This window comes from Myotis daubentonii, chromosome 14 (assembly GCF_963259705.1).
Source record: "Myotis daubentonii chromosome 14, mMyoDau2.1, whole genome shotgun sequence".
NCBI classification, from domain to species: Eukaryota; Metazoa; Chordata; class Mammalia; order Chiroptera; family Vespertilionidae; genus Myotis; species Myotis daubentonii.
The window spans coordinates 26,463,415-26,480,624 of NC_081853.1; the positions used below are offsets into that span (position 1 = coordinate 26,463,415).

Here is a 17,210-nt window from a genome sequence, read left to right on the forward strand (position 1 = left end):
AGTTAAGTCACGGGAGCAGGTATGAAAGACAGGATTACAAACTCCTTGATGTCAAATATTAAAGAATATTTCTATTCCATCACAGCTTACACTTAAAGCCACATGAATATCTCGCCATACAAATTAGAAAGAAATGAATGGCCACGTGGCCACAGATTTCCCAAGGTACCATTCACCTTCTTCCTTGCTGACAAATCCAACCTCTATCTTCTAGGGAAAGGGCAGGAAAATAAAGTTATATTTTGGTCCCTAAAATCAAGTCATTTTCTCTGCTCTGGGAGGAAAAGATACCACCAACAGCATGGACCCAAGTCAGAATGCTTTTTATGTTCATGTCACTTGTTTATAATATGATATCATATCATCCAGAGTTTCAAAAGTGACCGTGGGGGCTTGTGGTGGGCTGCTGGGAGCAGGAGTGGGTGACGTATGTGAACAGCTGGGGTCATGGCTTTGGCCAGCATCACTCTGTGCAGGTGCAGGTCTGCTCCATGTCTGGCTACTGAAAGAACCAGTTCTCTTTTGACCCACAAAGTAATCCGACGGTGGGGCAAACTCAGGATCTCTTTCAGCCCGGAGATCTGACTGCCTCTTCGACCAGTACCCAAAGGAAAATTCTAGTAAAAATAAGAAAGAACTGTATTAGAACTGATTATGAAATGAGATGAATTTATTGTCATTACTTTTCAATTATTATATGTATTCCTTAAAAGTCTCCTCAAATTCTCTGGAAAGCAAGGATAGCAATACAAAAAGGTAGTATGAGGCACATGCAATGCCTACTGAAGTATAAGGATCCAAGCTAAGGGAGTGACTATTTCCTGAAGGCCAAAGGTTCAAGAAAGGCTGTGTGGAGAAGTCTGCAGGCTCTGGAAACACTGCCAAAAAGGCACTAACATTAAATTTAAGAGAGAAATACAGAAAAATTAAACACTCAATCATTTGCTTGACATTATGTTGCAGGTACTTCATAACAAACAGTGTTGTCCTCTGAGCTTTAGACAAGAAGTAACCTGTCCAAATCTAAGTTGGTCTTTCATCTCTATTTCCAACTGAAATGTGCTAAAAACACAATACATTAAAATATCAAACCTTCATAAATTTTGAAAGCAGTTCCTAAGAAATGACATTCCAGAGCTGCAATGAGGCAGCATGAATTTCAGAAAACTTCTCCCAAGCACTTCAAAAACACAAAACCCTCATCCTTCGACATGATGCCTTATAAATCCTGGTCTTTTATAATCACCCTTTCTAGTGCTTCTGTTTATAAACAGCTCTGCCTGGGTATCAAGAAGGAAAAAATTCAAGGACCTCAAGAATTCTTTAAGACTCAAAGGACCACTAAGACTCATCAGAATCACATTTGGATCAGGAGAACCAGAAAAATTTCCTGTGCAGGGCCCATTCCTAGAGAGGTTCTTACACCTTGGAGCAACCCCTACCTCCCCTCCGCCCCTCTTACCTTTTCCTCTGTCCCACTCCCGGACGTGTGGCACTCCGGGCCTGGTATCCTTCCTCTCCTGAACGATGACTTCTACTTTGCTACGCTGGGCAGCAATAGGCGGAGTTGGCATGGCCTCTGGTTCTGGTGGCAAAGGCCCAATAACATTTCCATCTATTTTTTGCAAGGGAATAAGACTTCATTATAATAAAGCTTAAAGCTACTTAATTTTTAAAAAATAGAATATACTAATCCTGGAAGTAGAAGTAATAACCAGTAATTACTAAGCACCTACCATGTCCCAGGCAGTGGGCTAAGTACTTTGTATATAATAGTTCATTTAATTCTGTAACAACCCTAATAAAGCCAATATTGGTATTCCCATTTTATCCCCATTTTGTAGATGAGAAAAATTAAGCTCAGAAATACTGCACAGGTCAAAAGTGACAAGAGTCAGGACTTAAACCCAAGCTGGATGGATTTCAAAGTATCTATATCCCCAGACCAACAAGCAAAAGACCAGAAATCCCTGTTACTCAACTAAAGTAAATCTCAAACAAAGCAAGGGGGCTTGGGGTGATGAAGAGCTGGAGCCTGGTGACAGGCTGTAGACTACTCAATTCTGGCCATATTTTAAATGAAAATGGATTTTTTAAAACACTGTGGTGACATTTCACAACTTGTGGAAACGACAGATATTTAGGAGTAGAGCAAAAATAAACAACATAAAGAGCTTAACATGTTACAGGGAGACAACAGTTATATGAAACTAAATGGATGATTTTCCAATTAATAAATGTTTCGGGTTTCTTTCAAAACCAAATTGAATTAAAAAACAACAACTACTCAAAAACTGAATTTCTGTTCAGAATTAGAAAACAGCCCATGGCTTAGCACAAGCTCCTGTGAGGGCTGGAGGCTTCCATATGCCTCTAGCACCCATACTCTCCTTCCTTTTGGGACCAGAACGCCCCGTTTCAGCTGGATCCAAGGCACCTTGCCAGAGAGGCTGATTCCCCAGCCTCCCCGCCTTGTGGCTACTGGCCTCCCTGTGTTCTGGCCATTGGGATGTAAAGACATAGGCTCTGCATGACTTCTGGCTCACATTCCCCACAGGGAAGCTCATTCCCTTCCCTTTTTCCTCCTTCCCCAAGGCTGAATCATGGTCAGGTGCTGGGGAGCAAGCTTCAACTGTCCAGGTTAGAGCAACCTAGGAAATGACAGAACTGGAATCTGAAGACTGGATGGCCATCTGAGGCAGATACACTACCTACCTGGACACCCACCACCTCTGAAATGTTAAAAGGGAGAAGCAGATTTCCCTCTAGTTTGAGGCAGTCTATGTGGGGGTCTCTTTGTCGTGACAATTTGGCCCAGACCAACATAACTCATAGAATGAACTAGTTTGAACACATTATTTAACAGTGTTTCCAAGTGTCTTAACAGTCCTTTCGTAAGCTGACCATAGTCATATTTGTAAATTATTTAATTCTGACTTCGTGATGTATTTCTCCTTTAAAATAAGTTAATATATAATCAACAAAAACTGTAGCCACAGCAAAACAAATTAGGTTTAAAACATGTACACAACTAAACTAAATGTGATTTACGAAACTGTTCTATTCTATGAAGTGACTCAATTTACTGTTCATTTCCTTATCTATAACCTAAGCTATTCCCTAGGGTGTCATTCGCATCACACTGGTTATAAAAACTGCCCCTGTCAGTACCTTAGAGGTGCTTTCTTAATGGCTAATTTCTCAGCCGTATTACTGAGACATCAATGGAACTAGAATTTTTCCTTCTGAAGTTTATTAACATGAGCCATGACATACCTTTACTTTCTTCCTCTGCTCCATCATCTTTTGATATTTTCATCTTTTTTTGTCGAAGTTTGGCAAGTCTTGCTTCTAACATAGCCTTTCGCTTTTCTTTTATGTTTTCTCGTTTTGTTCTCTGGTCTGTTGTCTTGAAGAGAACAGAAAATTATAAAATTATTTGTTTTAAGCCAAATTCATAATACTTCTTTTTAAAGAACAATGAAATAATTTTATTCTAAAAATAGACTAATTGATTTTCATGCCACCTCTAAGAAGCTATCCTTGAGATCACCAAAATGAAGACTCGTATTCTCTTACACAAGGCCTCAGATGTTTTTTGAAGTTTAGAAAGCATTCACAGAGCATTCTGAAAGGTTTAACATTCAAGAAAACCAACCAATTCTGTTCTACTCCTTAATCCTTCAAGCAACTTTCTATTTTCTTACCTAGACCACTCCAAATATATATTAAAAATCAAATTTAAAATTACATGAGTTACTTCTGGGCAGCCATAATCTTAAACCTTGAAACACCAAAATAATATGGCAATTACAGCTATGAAACCTATAATTGTATTCTGAATATCAATTTAAATCCCTAATTAATTTACTAGATTTTTTTTGCAGTATGGTCCAACAAGAAACCAACTGCTCAAATCTTTCTTTACATCAACTCTGAATTTAATTTGTACCTGTTCACGCAGCATCTCTAACGTTTTCATTTGCTTGTTTCTTAACTCTTTATCTCGGGCAAAGGCAAAATATCCAACACCAAGTTGCCGGGCCTCTGAAATAAGTCAAAATTACATGGGAGATTAGAGATTTCCCTGATCAGTAAATTATATCCTACAAGAAATTCGGCAAGAAGAAATATAGTGATGTTTGGCACAAGTTTTTAAAGAGAAAAAGCAGATAAACCAAAAAGCAAGTTAGAAATAGTTTTCATCCTGTTTGCCAAGTGATAAACATAACAAAAATTCATTAATTTTCAGTCATTGACTGGCTCCACTTCTCTTGGGGAACAAACCCTTGGATTAATAGACCTTCTGTTAAGATATTTCCAGTATGAGTATTTTTTAGGCTATGAAGTAAACAATGGGGATAGCTTCAATTTCCAAAGCAGAATCTTTTATTTCTACATAGGAACTGCTGCTTTATGAATGAATACTTCCCTTTATGCTTGTCATTAGTTCAAGATAAAAGCATGATTTAAAAGCTGCAAGATGATTATACCATTTTCACGAATGTCTTCATAATGTATGGGTCCCATTGGCCTTTTCAGGGCCTCCCGCTCTTCTTCCTCCCATTGCTGGCGCTGAAGTTCTTTTCTCATGTCTTCAGATAGTAAGGTTTTTTCATTAGCAGGACTAACAAAACTAGTAGGAGAAAAGAGCAAAAACTATCTTCAGATAAGAGCTGTGAGATAGCAATGCTTCTGTTCATTAAATTGAATCATGAATCAGTACCTCTAACTGATAAAAGACAGTTCCTTACAGAGGTTTCTGACCCACCAGATAATTGGGAAATAGGAGAAAATGTTTTCACCTTTTAAAAATCAAGCAGATTTGTTGCATTAGCATAATGGAATGTTGCCTGCACTCAAGACAAACCACTTTCCTTCCCACCCTGGTTCTGGGCTGAGTAGAGGGAGGCTGCCCAGACAGGGAAGAGGACGTGCAGGCCTCTTCTGGATGGTCTTCTGTGCAGGGAGGAGGAAACGCCTTCACCCTGTGGCCTGGCCTGTGCCTCGTGTTCTGTGAGATGGCTTAGGGATTCTGCCCTTCCTCCTTTGTGCCAAGCCCAGGCCCACCTGAACCTGGAGGACTTGGACAAGGTGGACCTTCTCCCAACACTTTGCACATAAAAGCTGCTCTTAGTAAGAGGAATTTTATTCCCTAGGATGTTTTAGCAAGTTATCTCTTAGGTGTCTTAGGCCTCACAGAAAAAGAAAATCTAGCTATAAGGCCCTACTTTAAAATCCAAAGATGTATAAAGAAAAAGTAAATACCCTGGCTGGTTGCTCAATGGTTAGAGCATCGGCCCGCAGACAAAAGGGTCATGCGTTCAGGTCACAGGTTCGGATGCCAGTCAAGGGCGCATACCTCAGTTGCAGGCTCCATCCCCAGTCCCAGTTGGGGGGTGTGTGTGGGAGGCAACCAATCAATGTGTCTCTTTCACATCAATGTTTCTTCCCCGCCCCCCATTTCCTCCTTCACCTCTAGTCTCTCTAAAAAAAAATAAAAATAAAATGAATGGGAAAAAATATATATTTTGCGGTGAGGATTAAATAAAAAAAGAAAAAGTTAATAAGCTAACTGCCTCCTTGACCCCCACTTGCTGTGAAATAACCAAGTGTGTATCTTAAACACCTTTCTCCACAAAGCTTTGTTGGTTGATTTGGTTTAGCTTATTCTATATCTGTTACTCTGTAATTAGACAGCATTCCAAGTACAGGCATACTTCACTTTATTGTGTTCTGCTTTATTGCACTTGCAGATATTATGTTTTTTACAGATTCAAGGTTTGTGGCAACCAAGCACCAAACAAGTCTATTGGTGTTACTTTCCATACTTCTTTCTTCCTTTTCCTCTTTTTTAAAGCTATGTGTCTCAGTTTTGGGGGTTTTGTGTGTGGTTGCCATTAACTTCATGACAAAGTTGCATATACCAGTACATAGTTTCTTTCTTCTGAGTACATTTGATCTCCATACACTGATTTTTTTTTAGACATAATGTTATTGAGTACTTACTAGACTTTAGTATATCATAAACATAACTTTGATATGCAATGGGAAACCAAAAACTTCGTGTGACTTGCTTTATTGCGATACTCACTTTATTGTGGTGGTGTGGAACTAAACCCACAATAGCTCTGAAGTATGCTTGTAAACAGATATAGCTCTAACTCATCCCTTTTAGTAGCTACATGATATGGATCATCCATTCAGGCTGTTCCCTGAGTGTGGATTATGTGTGTATGTGTACACTAACCATGAATAAGTGCTTTGGCAAATATTCTTATACATTAAAAAAAGATCTCCTTACTGGGGCTCTAAAGATAATTGACTAAAGACAGCCTTGCCCACTAAACTAGCCCTATGTCTGTATTTCAGACCTGGGCAAAATTTTGCATATAACACACTTACAGCTTCCCCTGAAGATTTTTATCCATCTCCAACAGATGTGGCAAATCCTTTTTCATGCAGCGCCGCGATCGCCCTAAGGAATCCACATAGTCCACCCTGAAATAAAAGTGAAAAGATGTGAAGGCTTTGTACAGGACATATAGTTCCCTAAGTTAGGAAGTTGGTACACAGTCAAAAATTAACGTAGGGCTCACAACCAAGAAAACCCCCCAACCTGAGAGACGACTATCAATGATAAGAACATGCTTTTTAAAGTTAAAAGTTGACACACAATAAACACATTGTGCCCTTTATTAAATGTTTTAGAAAACGCAGAAAATGATTGATCATGTATGACTCTGATTTCAAAGAGAAATACCCATACAGATCCTTGCTGCCACATCTCAGAACTTACTTTAGGAAATTCCAAAGAGTTTATCAGCATCATAGTAACTTTCCTTTAAACCAGACTCTAATTTAATTTCCTCAGTCTTCCCAAATCTGACACTTTACTTTTTCCTTTTTTTCTTCTAATTAGTATGATTCTTCTCAATGAATTAGAAATTTATTTCTTAATATAAGTTACAGTATTTTGGAACTCTTTTTAATTAGGAGGAAGCCAAGCAACACACTCTCTGTACCAAAAATCACGTCATCGGTAGGCCAGTCTGTTATCTTTTATCGCTTGTTCCTCTTCCCTAATCTTGTCCAAACTAGATAGTAGTTAGAGAAGTCAGGCAGAGAGCAAGGCAAATGAAACACTTAGACTTTTCACAACAGGTAATATGGACAGATTTTCATGGAAAAGATTTCATTTGCATTATGATGCAACAGATTTTATTTTTTTAATTATGGGCAGGGAATTTCCCATAGACTTCAGTAGGGGGCAAAAACACAGGAAGGGGCCAGTACTGCTGGTGGACCAACTCAATGTCAGATTCCCATGTATGTGACCTGGCTTTTGTAAGCAATTTCTTTCTTTTCACACATGCGATTCCAACTGTCAGTCCACGACTTAAAATCTGAATGTTTGGGATCCATTGCTACAGTCCTAAAGCTGATTAGCACAAGAAATAAAACCTCCAACTGCTAAAAGCAGTTTCTTTTTTTTCTTCTTTTCCTTTTTAAAAAAATGAATGGAGGGAGAAAACCATCTAGCCAGATGGTCTAAGTAATTATTTACACTATTTTTGCAGGAACATTTTCCAACACCTGGAATTTAACTACTGAAAGGATTTTATAAGCAGTTACAATTTTAGAGCCTAATTTAAAAACAAAGTGTCAGAACTGCTTGCAGTGTCTTCCTTTTCCATATGGTGGCAGTGACACCTTCAACTGCCCTTCAAACTCTTCCAATCACTGACAAATTGCTATAATCTTACAGGCATTAATAAGGAAAAGAAAAAGGCACTAAACCTTTCAAAGGAGATGGGATTTCGACTATGAAAAGCAATCATCGGCTATTCTGTTTCTGGAGAAGGCCTCAGAAACATGCAGATCCCATCAAAATAGAAGTGGCAAAGCAATAGTCAGCAACTGCTCTATGTAATCAGACACTGAGCAAGCTCTCGGGGAAACAATTACTGGAGGTACCAGAGTAACACGAGACGTCATGTCATCCTCAGAGAGCGCTGGGGAAGCTAAAGCACATGCCCATGAAGTGCTTCACTAACAGCAGCAGGCAGGATGCTGAAAGTACCAAAGTTTGCCTCAATTATTTTTCTGTTAATGAGGCCAGTTATGTGTCAATAATAAAGAAAATGTAAGACCCAAAGGAGCAGGAAATATTTAAGTGCTGCCAGAGTGCAAGGGAAGAATCACTAAGAATGAAGCAGCACTGATAGAAGAGACTGCATTGCATGTGCTTCTCTGTTGGTTGCTTACAGCAAGCATGCAGCCTGATAACCTCCCCAAATATAAGTTTTTAGAAGGTGGGTAAGAAGACACCTGCTCTATCCCAACACATGCTTTATCTGGACCGATGTGGACACCCTACCTAGTATGAAGAGGTGCAGTCTTTGTGGTCAACAGGGACTGCTCTCTTCAACTCATAAATGACCCCTGTCCACTGGTCCCAAAGCTGACAAGCCACCAAATGCTGCACACAATCCTAAGCAGTTCCTGACAAAGACCCCATGATGAGGAAATATTTGAGTCTTGAAGAGAAGACAGGTGAGCTCTGCACAGGCATGAGGGTGGGCAGGCAGAGTACCAGGGCATTTTCATAGGGTCAGTGCATCTCTACATGGTTTTAAGCACTTATAAACAAGTTTCTAAACAGCATTTTAAGTAGAGAATATCATCAGAATGGAATCTGCATTCTGGACTCTTATTGACACATTGGTCTCTTTGTAAGGAAACAACTAGATTGGTTTCCCCATTATTCACCTACATACAGATAAAATTCAGAATAATTTCAGTAATAAAGATTTACAAATGTCTGCTTATACTCCACAGACAGTAGTTTCTTGGGTATTCTAAAATACTCTTACTTCGTGAAGGAAGTTTAAGGCAAACAATCAGGGGAAGTAGGCATTGACATCAGTGCTTAAGAGGTAAGGAAAGTGAGCCTCAGGTTGGTGAGGAACTTAATCAAGGTCCCACTGCCCTGGCAAGGTAGAGCTAGTGCTGTCCAGGTCCAACTCCACAAAGCCTTTATTAAATTGCCAGAAAATGACACAGCCAGAGTAAGGCTTACTAGAAGCAGAGATCACCACTGCCTGGACCAATGACTCCCCCTGAAGTCTGAGGAAGGACATGGGTAGCAAAGGGACATGCTGCTGACTAAGCAACGCTTTTACATCAATGCCTCCTGCACCTGGCACATAGCAAGAGCTCAGTCTTTATTTGTCATTATTTCTTCATTGGAGCTACTGCTTCTACATCTGTAAATCCAATCTTACTTAAAGTGGAGTCTCAAAAGAAAAAAAAAAACTAAAGAAGGATAAAGAGAAATGTTTTGTTAACAACAAATGAAATCACTCTTAAAAAGCAAACACAAGCCTGACAATGTTAATATGACCAAATCACATACTATCACCAACCATTCTTCACTGGGGTCCTGGGGAGGAGGTGTATCTGTTTCAGAAAGATTTTCTTCATCCTCGTCTCTTTCTCCTGCCTTTCTAGAATCTCTGTTGGCACCAAATGACTCCATTTCTTTGTGCTTGTCTATCATCTTCTGCGTGAAATCCACAAGGTACATATCCTCCACTTCTTCATCTAGAACATAAAAATCAATTATCAGATTCTTGACATCAAAGAAGAAAACCACACATGGAATTGATATGAAGCAGTCACAGTCATTGATGGGTGGCTTCACGTCCCTGAAGATTCACTAGTTGATAACCCCACCCCCGGGAACACTTACAGAGACAAAGCCACCTCAGGACCTGCCAGGAAAGTTATTAATAGGCCATTGGGAACATACAGCTTGCAAAGTCTTTAAAAAGCCTGAAGTTTCTGCTGCTTTGTCAATACACTGAGTAAGCAATACTGTCTCAGAATGTCATTTTAAGATAACAAAACCATTTGATTTCAAGAGACTCATACAGCCAATTACATGCTACAGAAGGAGTGCATTTCTCATGTTGTCAGACCAAAACAATAGACCTCTCTAATCAGGTGAGCTGTATCACTTAATCCTAATTATACTGTTATGGTATGGTAAGTGTTTTAAGGGTCATGACATAGGTTGAAAAAAAAATAATCTGAATTTTTTTCAATCCAATGAACAGCACTTTCAGACAAGACATGTTGCCAGGATCTACAGGACATACAGAAATGTGTGAGATGCTATCTTCCTCAGGACTTATGATCTACTTGAGCTAAAACATACAATGAAAAGTTAAATAGCAATCCACGACTTAATTTAACCCAGAATGCCTGATGTATTCACAGATAATGTTGACGTGAAGTTTCCCTGTGTGGGATTTCAGGTACAGTCACTTGAGTTTTGAGTCTTCTTGTCTGAGATGGAACAGATATTAGGTTCCTTATAACCAGGTACCAGTATTATACCCTGGACAGTGAAGAATAACTGAAGCTTCAAAACATAATTTGCCCAAATATGTAAGCCCAATATGCCTATCAGAAGGTGGGCCTGCGGTTTGGACAGAACCAAATCCCTATAAGCATACTCCTTTGGACCTGAATCCCATATTAACAATCCAAGTAAAGTTTGAATCAAAAGAGAAAAGACCTGAACTTTTTCTTAATAAAGACAATAAAATTTTTTTAAAGGACACAAATGCCTCAAATGGAAAAGAGATGTACTTTCTCAGGGCTGAGTTACAAGACTCATAATATTGAGGCCACCTGGTGAATGGCCAACCTGCTGCTGCTGCTTCAAGAAGGCAAAGCCTCTCTTCATGGCCCCTAGCTTTGGCGTTTCCGATCTCCCCATGCTGATTCCCTGCCAGGCAGGGATCATGGCCTGCTGTCTGAGAAGAGGGAGCTCGGCTGGGTGAGCAGCCCGTGACTGGGGTCCAGCCACCGCTCTCCTGCTGCCCCGCTGCTCCCTCTCCTAGCCCCTCAGGCCCAGCCACACCAGGCTGCCTGCCAACTCCAGCCCTCTCCTCCCTCTGCTGATCTGCTCTCGCCACCCTCCCTTCTGCAGAATCCCTTTCTCCAGTTATCCAAAGCCTTTAAAAGCCCTATTAGAGCCTGCCTTCTCCCTAAACACTTCCACATATGCCTCCTTTGTAAACTGCTTTGCTAACACTCTTCTACTGTTGTCTAGCTGTAGCTTGGGTTTTCTTTCTCTGGGGGGTATGAGGAAAGTGATTATATCTTTTTATCATTATCATTTAAAAAGCACTCGTAAGCACATCACACAAAAAATAAAAAATAAGAGAAAAATAGAGCAATAGCAAACAACCCTAGCACCTTCACATAACCATAATTCCTGTTCTTTACACAGCTGTAATTGTTCATAATTGTGGCCTATTTAGACCTTGTTTCCTAACTTTGCTTTGTTCTGTACCGTTTCCCTCTACTGATGAGACCCTCCCCCCTCTTTAGGGCAGAGGACCTGGCTTATGTTGTACCTGCTTGTTCCTTCAAAGCACCCAATACATGCCCTGCACCCACTAGGCAATTGGAAAATTATTGCTGATTTTCTTATCTCTGGCACAGAAAATAAGCAGTTTGATTTTTTAAAATTTCTCCTTATTCTTAGTTATTAAGAAATAATAAAATACCATAGGGATGTATGAATTATAGAAAATAAAGAAGTATAAATAATTTTTTACCTATAAAGTCTCCTTTGGTCATTTTTTCATATAATTTAGCTTTTTCTTCCAGTTTCTCCCTTGGAGAAAACAGAACAAGTATTAGAAATGTCTTATTAAATGCTGTCCCTGAAAAGACTGCTCCACTCTCGGCTTCACTGCTGGCAGCCGGGGAAGGAAGGACCTGACTGGCAGCCAGAAGGCCCTGATCAGCCCTGATTGCTGGTCAGGCGTAGGGACCCTACCTGTGCACGAATTTCGTGTACCGGGCCTCTAGTTAATAGATAATATTTAATACTATTTTATCAGTGTGGTTATATAGAAGAATGTCCTTGTTAGAAGATATATGTCGAAATATGTAAAGTACAATGCTTTACAAAGTTTCTCTATACACACATGAGAAAGAGAATGTAAAAAGATGTTTATTTGTTAACTTAGGTGAAGAGTATTACAATGTTCTTTGTACTCTTCTTTCAATTATTCTGTTGATTTAACGTTTTTCATATTAAAAAGTTGGGGGAGCCCTGGCTGGTGCATCTCAGTGGTTAGAGCCACTAGGATGGACCCTAGGACCAAAGGGTCTCGGGTTTGATTCCCGGTCGAGGGCACATACCTCGTTGCAGTTTCGCTCCCTGCCCACAGTCAGGGCATGTGCAGGAGGCAACTAATCCATGTGTTTCTCCCACATCGATGTCCCTCCCTCTCTGCCTCCCTCCCTCCTACTCTCTCTGAAAAGCAATAAAAAAAATATCTTAGGGTGAGGACTAAAAAAATTGGGGGAAAAATTTGTTTCTAAATGCTAACATCATATGCCCCTAGCCCAGAACCACACTCCCATGTACTTCTTAAACACTTGATGATCTTAGTGCCTAAAAGAGGCTCAAAGTGGAACTCTGTTTCATCTTTTAAACTGAGGCTATGTCTTACCTTCTTCTAAGATTGTAAATACACCTGCAAATCACATTATTTTTAGAGTCTATTTTATAGTTACAGAGTATTTGGCTAGAAGGATTATAAAAATTTAAATTATAAATGAAAAAATAATAAAAGTTGAATTTTCATGTCTTTGCTTGGGCAGCTTCAGTGATAACTTCACTGACCAGAGTTCACCTTTACCTTGCTTTGTCTAAAGTCTTCTGTTCCTCAATCTTCTGCTCCGCATCCTTCTCAGCGCGATTTGAAACTCCTGCATTCTGTTTGTTCCAGATACTTGGTTTCTGGAGAATTTAGGAAAACAAAACAGAACCACCAAATGATGCAAACATCTCTACTTGTACATCAGAAAAAAAACAGAAACCATCAGATCTTACGAATCAATGGAGATAACTAGATCTCCCGACAGCCAACTTATGTCCTGCGAAGAGTGTACATGGCAAAGCTGGAGTTAAAAAGAAAAGCCCTGAATTATATAAAAAGTTTCTTTATACACTGCATAGGGTTACTTCTTTATCTTTTATCTCCTGAATGACTCAAGACTATAATGAAAATGTATATATTACAAATAATTAGTAATACAAATAACATATACCATTACCTATAAAATTGGAAAACAACTCTTAAAGACCCTGATATTTTTTGCTATGTTTCTATATTATCTGTTTGTCTGTCTGGATTTATAACACATACGTAACTAGATAATCTTCCACAAGAAACAAACCACTAATTAAGAGCATGTACTTCTCTCACACAAGTTCTAAAGAATCAGGACATTAAAAGGTGCTTTCCCCTAGCTGGTTTGGCTCAGTGGATAGAGCGTCGGCCTGCGAACTGCAGGGTCCCGGGTTTGATTCCAGTCAAGGACACATGCCCAGGTTGCGGGCTCGATCCCCAATAGGGGGTGTGCAGGAGGCAGCCGATCAATTTCTCTCTCATCATTGATGCTTCTACCTCTCTCTCCCTCTCCATTCCTCTCTAAAATAAATAAAATATATATGTATTTTTTAAAGGTGCTTTTAAATAACCTTACTAATTTCTATTTTAATATTTAAGACATCTCATGCAGATGTTCAAATACAAGACAGGAATTTTTCCTTAATATTTATATGTAGCAGACACCACAAACACTTAAAAAACAAAAACAAAAAAACAAAACAAAACAAAACAAACCTCTCTCCTGGCATTATTTCAGATCAGTGGAGACAATTAGATTTTATTTTTACCTTATTAGTTGTTTTTGGTTTTCCCAAAACTCCAGAATCTTTTAGAAGTTTTTCTTGTTTGAATTCTTCTTGTTTTCGAAAGAGTTCGGCCTTAAGGTCTACCAACTAAAATAAAACCAATAAACAAACAAAAACACTTATTTAATTCTATGACTGACTGGATTTCTAAGTTATTATAATTCTCAAAGCAAGATTCCAAGTTCCTATAAATGGACAAAAATGGATAAAAATTACAAGTTTACATGTAGAATTCAATACAAGATAAAACTAAGCCATATTTCATCCTAGCTCTGTTGGAAATGTACTTTTACTCTAACTTTCAACAGTCAAAGGCTTTTTTCTGGGCAAAGGGAGACTGATAAATCAAAATAGATAAAGTCGGCATCTTTCAGAGTAAAATTCAGCTAACATTAAACACCTTTCTGATTGGCACTGCACTTTGCTTTTATATATGATATAATATCATGTAATCATCACAACAATCTATTATTTCTATAGGGAAATTTCTTTGTTTAGCAGCTGAGTCCCCAGTATGTGCCTGGCACTACACACTGAAGAGTGGGATACAAACATGAATTAGACATACTCCGGCCTCATATGAAGCCTACGATCTAATAAGAAAGGAAACCTGTAATACCAGTAAGAAGTAATTAATGCTCTAAGAGTGGTAGAAAGTAGCATAAAAGTTCAGGTAAGGGAGCATTTCCTTCTGTCCAGAGTGATCAGAAGCAGCCTGGAGCTGAACTTTAAAAGATAGGCAGATTTCAACAGCCAAATATAAAGTGGAATGAGCGAATGGTAAGAATGCTTCCAAGTCTGTTTTAGTATCTTCCAGAAACTCTAAGTTCAACTCAATCACAGGGTTCAAGAGCAGGGAAGGCCAGGGCAAAGGACACAGCACAACTGAGTGAATACCCAGGTCTAGCCCTCCGCTGTATCAGTCACCACTGTCTACTCTGCACAAAGGGATATAACGGCAGCTTCTTTTTTACGGATCTGGTACAGTTGCTTATATACATGGGCGTTTGTAAATCAACGTATAAAGTCCAGCATCATGGACTGAATTTTAAGGGAAATCAAAATGATTAAGTCCAAATGGAAGAAATCAATTTAAAAGTAGCCTTAGCAGGAATAATGCAAAGGGCAGTTCTTCCCAGGACCTAATATTCTGAATTTAATAAAATTAAAAGCCTTTCACCTTTTCTTCTAAGCTCTTAACCACATCAATTACCTAGCCACACATTTTCCTATTCTACAACTTTAGAATTTTAAAAGGAATCTACTCAGAAAATTGTCAATTCCCAGCTGGCATTCCTATTATCATTGCTAATTTTAAGCTGTTAGGATAGGATTAACTTTAATATAAATATATATATATATATATATATATATATATATATATATATATATATATATTCTTAATCCTCAAACATAATAACACCAATTTTCAGTGTGAGATGAGGAAATGGGGTTCAAATATTGGGACATGTAGATTTTTCCTTATACTTCCCTTACATCCTAGTAACTCTGCAGTAAATTCAAGATTAAGTCAAAGGTTAGGCAATGTGTTCTGATATAATGAAAAAGGCAACCAAACTGAGTGAGCCAGCTCTATCACCAAGAATTCTGTATATACGCTGGGAATGCACTGCATCTTCCTACTGCCTCATGTATAAAGTGGGGATCTTACCAGCACCTGCTTTGTAAGAAGTCAATGCGACCGTGCATTAAAGTGCTGGCACTAAAATAAGTACACAGAACAGGTTTTCTTCCTAGAAGTAGCTAGCTTAAAAAACAAAACAAACAAACAAACAACGTGGCTTGGACCTATGAACCAGGAGGTCCCGGTTCGATTCCCGGTCAGGGCACATGCCTGGGTTGCAGACTCGATCCCCAGTGTGTTGTATGTAGGAGGCAGCCGATCAATTACTCTCTCTCATCATTATGTTTCTCTGTTTCTCTCTCTCTCTCTCTCTCTCGATGTTTCTGTTTCTCTCTCTCTCTCTCGATGTTTCTGTTTCTTTCTCTTTCTCTCTCTCCCTCCCTCTCTAAAATCAATAAAAAATATACCTTAAACAAACAAAAACCAGCCTCTTCCACGCTGCGAGACCTGACAGCACCCAGGCATCTGCATTAACAACGACTTAGTTCCTGGTCAGTGAAAAGGTCACACTGCTGTTGGGGAGACCTCCCTGGTCTCCGGGTGGGAGAACCAGGAAGGGGGATGCGCATGCTCAGCAGGCACAGGCCCGGGTCCTCCGCGACCCGCAGGGAGACGGGCTGGCAAGGAGGCCCGGACCGGACCGGACCGGATGTCTCAGTGGGAAGCAGGAGATGCCTGACGGAAAGACACCACGTCAGGTGCGTCCGGTCCCAGGGCATATCCGACCGGGGCAGCCAAACTCGGGCTCCTGTAGGTAAGAAAGTTGATCCGGTTTCCCGTCTGAGAAAAGCCAAGTCCGGTTCCTGTTTGAGGGGCGGCGGGGTCTGGGTCCCCGAGTTAAGAAACAAACCAGGCCAACAAGATGCTTGGGGGCAGGAAGAACTCGGAGCCCGTAGCATCAGCTATACCCGCACTCACCGAGGAGGCCGTGACTTCCAAAGGCTTTTTCCTTCGGTCCATGGTGGAGCCAGAGCGTCCCGACCCAAACCCAATCCTTCCCCCGTCCCCGCAGGCTTCTAGGCCCGCCCCCGGCGCGACCGGAAGTGTCTGTCATTATAGCGACGCTCAGTTTACGACACTAAGTTTACGACGCTGGCGCCAAATTAGGACGGTCGTGATGTGACGCAAGCGCGTCGGTCACCATGCTGAGAAGGTCGGGTCGCCGGTGGAAGCTGACTGCGGAGGCCATCTTGAGTGCGGCAGGCGGCGGGCCTCGCTCGGCGCCATGTTGAGAAGGTCTCGTGACGTAGGCGCGAGCGGCGCCATCTTGAGTGGGTCATATAGGGGCTGCGAAGGCGCTGTTTTGAGGAGGGAGAAACGAACTGGAACGTTTTCCTGGCGAAAAGAAAGGCGAATAAAGACTGGAAAGATCCAAATACCATTGGAGGGCCTGCTGTATGCCAGGCACTGTCTGGTAATTTCCGCACGTTGATTTCATTCTCACAAGAGTCATACGATATGGGGATTATGATGTTAATTTTAGTAGAAATAACAACAATAGTAGCATCGATATAATGCTGACTTTGTGCCACTTCACATATTTCAGCTTATAAGACCAACTTCCTCGTTGGAAACGCTCCTTCACCCCGTACACTACAGGCTGTGTGACCTTAGGAAAGTTACTTAACTTCTCTGTGCCTCAGTCCCCACGTGAGGATGAAACCATATTGACTTCATGGGGTTTCATGAGGATTAAATGAGCTACTCGATAAAAATATTAATAACTGTGATAGACTAATGACCCCTCCCCCCTCCAAAGATGTCCATCTTCGA

The 17,210-nt window shown here is 40.3% G+C and overlaps 1 protein-coding gene across 1 annotated transcript; it reads right to left on the reverse strand.

The window, feature by feature from the left end:
• Positions 1-45: 45 nt before the first annotated feature.
• CCDC174 (coiled-coil domain containing 174) lies at positions 46-16,476 on the reverse strand. The gene is made up of 11 exons (XM_059663683.1): positions 16,356-16,476; positions 13,775-13,879; positions 12,732-12,832; positions 11,637-11,695; positions 9,429-9,606; positions 6,406-6,501; positions 4,494-4,636; positions 3,953-4,047; positions 3,277-3,409; positions 1,463-1,615; positions 46-617 (listed from the first exon to the last, which is right to left on the reverse strand). Exons 1-11 carry the CDS (start codon positions 16,395-16,397, stop codon positions 331-333), a joined length of 1,392 nt encoding a protein of 463 aa, XP_059519666.1. The 5' UTR covers positions 16,398-16,476; the 3' UTR covers positions 46-330.
• Positions 16,477-17,210: the final 734 nt, after the last annotated feature.

Bases quoted from the DNA above. Each gene is read 5' to 3' on its own strand.
- CCDC174 (XM_059663683.1), bottom strand. From the start codon at position 16,397: ATGGACCGAAGGAAAAAGCCTTTGGAAGTCACGGCCTCCTCG. The intron at 11,696-12,731 runs GTAAAGGTGAAC...GTTTTCTCCAAG, and splicing joins AAGACTTTAGACAAAGCAAG to GGAGAAACTGGAAGAAAAAG. The intron at 9,607-11,636 runs GTAAAAAATTAT...TTTATGTTCTAG, and splicing joins GACCAAAGGAGACTTTATAG to ATGAAGAAGTGGAGGATATG.